The sequence below is a fragment of the Cyprinodon variegatus genome, unplaced genomic scaffold (genome assembly GCF_000732505.1).
Source record: "Cyprinodon variegatus isolate N-32 unplaced genomic scaffold, C_variegatus-1.0 Scaffold841, whole genome shotgun sequence".
In the NCBI taxonomy this organism is placed as follows: Eukaryota; Metazoa; Chordata; class Actinopteri; order Cyprinodontiformes; family Cyprinodontidae; genus Cyprinodon; species Cyprinodon variegatus.
The window spans coordinates 277,923-279,435 of NW_015151294.1; the positions used below are offsets into that span (position 1 = coordinate 277,923).

A 1,513-nucleotide genomic window follows, 5' to 3' on the forward strand; every position below is an offset into this window, starting at 1 on the left:
CAGAGTTTTCAACTGACTAGTTCTGCTATACACCCCCCCGATGGTACGCAGCATGCGTCTAACCATGGAAGTGACGCTAATTAATAATGTAAAGTCAAGTGCACAGTGTGTAGCATTAACCTGTGGATTTTGTTTTTGTGCAGGATGGATGATATTCAGCTGTGTAAAGAGATTACTCGTCTGAAGAAGGAGCTTCACAAATTAGTGTCTATACCAGGTAGGAGACGTTTACATGTTTAAGGAAGCAGAAAGTTAATGTCTGGGAATTCAGATCTGAATGTGTTGGTCAGTGTTGGAAGTGATGCAGTGTTAAATGGGCAGAAGGGTTTGATTTGCTTTTAAAATGTTCATAAAGACGGATCATTCAAAACACACCAACCAGACCTTAATCACCCCGCTATAATGGCGCCGCTTCCTTAAACACACCTTTCACATCATGCTAAGGGGCCATCATGCAAACCTCTATTTTTTTTTTTTTTATGAGAAACACAAAGAAAGAAACGCGAGGAAATGTTTTCTTTATAATAAATTTGTTTGGATATTTTTATATTCCTAACAAAATGATTTCATACATAAAATCTAGAGAAAAAAAACCAAAATATTTCACATTGAGGTCGCCTAAAGGCTTGCATGTAAATCACTACAGTGGCGGTATGATGCTGTGGGAGTCCTTTATATGAATAGTAACAGAAAAGCTGGATAGATTCATCGATGTACTGAGAAATATAATAATAATAATAATAATAATAATAATAGAACTATCAATCTCACATTGGAGAAATTCCCTCTCTGCATTTAACCCCTCCCCATGGAGAGCAGTGGGCTGCCATTGTGTGGAGCCCGGGGAGCAGTGTGGGGTTAAGGGTCTTGCTCAGGGACCTAGAGTGGAGGCTGTGGGGATTGAACCGGTGCTTGCAACCTTCCCAGAGCACAGAGCGCTGCTCTGACCACTAGGCCGACACTCACCAACGATTCAGAGCAAAAGAAGCTCTGTCTGAATTAGTATCAGGGGCGGATTTAGGAAATGTGGGGCCCTAGGCAAAGACAGGCAGGGGCCCCTCTGAACTGAGAAGACAACACATCAAACAGTCCCATTCTCCAGATAGAGAAATGTTAATAGAATAGACATCCATTATCTGTTCTAGGTTTCGTCCCTCTCTTCTTGTTGTTTTTCACTCTTTTCCTCTCATGGCTTTACCGGATGCAGAGCTGAGATATTTCCTGTTTTACAGCCACATCGCTGATCGTAATGTGTGAAAATGGTTACGTTTGGTAGAGGGAGGAATGTGGTGATTTTCATGTTCCTGGCCGAGTTTAGGGATGAATACTTCCTGTTCCAACCTGACTTCCTGCTATGAGATGAAGCAGGGTCTGTAAGGCGACATGCAGTAATGCTACGTTCAGACCGAACGCAGCAGGAGCAGCAAAAACACGCTGCTTCATTTTTTATGCTTGTACAAGGTTAGTTCCAGAGATGGGAAGTAACGAAGTACAAATACTTCGTTACTGTACT

General features: G+C 42.0%; 1 protein-coding gene across 1 annotated transcript in view; it reads left to right on the forward strand.

Annotated features, from left to right (window-relative positions):
• LOC107099147 (uncharacterized protein C16orf45-like) overlaps positions 1-1,513 on the forward strand; it is a 14,829-nt gene that overhangs the window by 10,099 nt on the left and 3,217 nt on the right. The window contains exon 2 of the mRNA XM_015397161.1: positions 144-217. Within this exon, the coding sequence (XP_015252647.1) occupies positions 144-217 (74 nt within the window). The remainder of the gene's footprint in view (positions 1-143; positions 218-1,513) is intronic.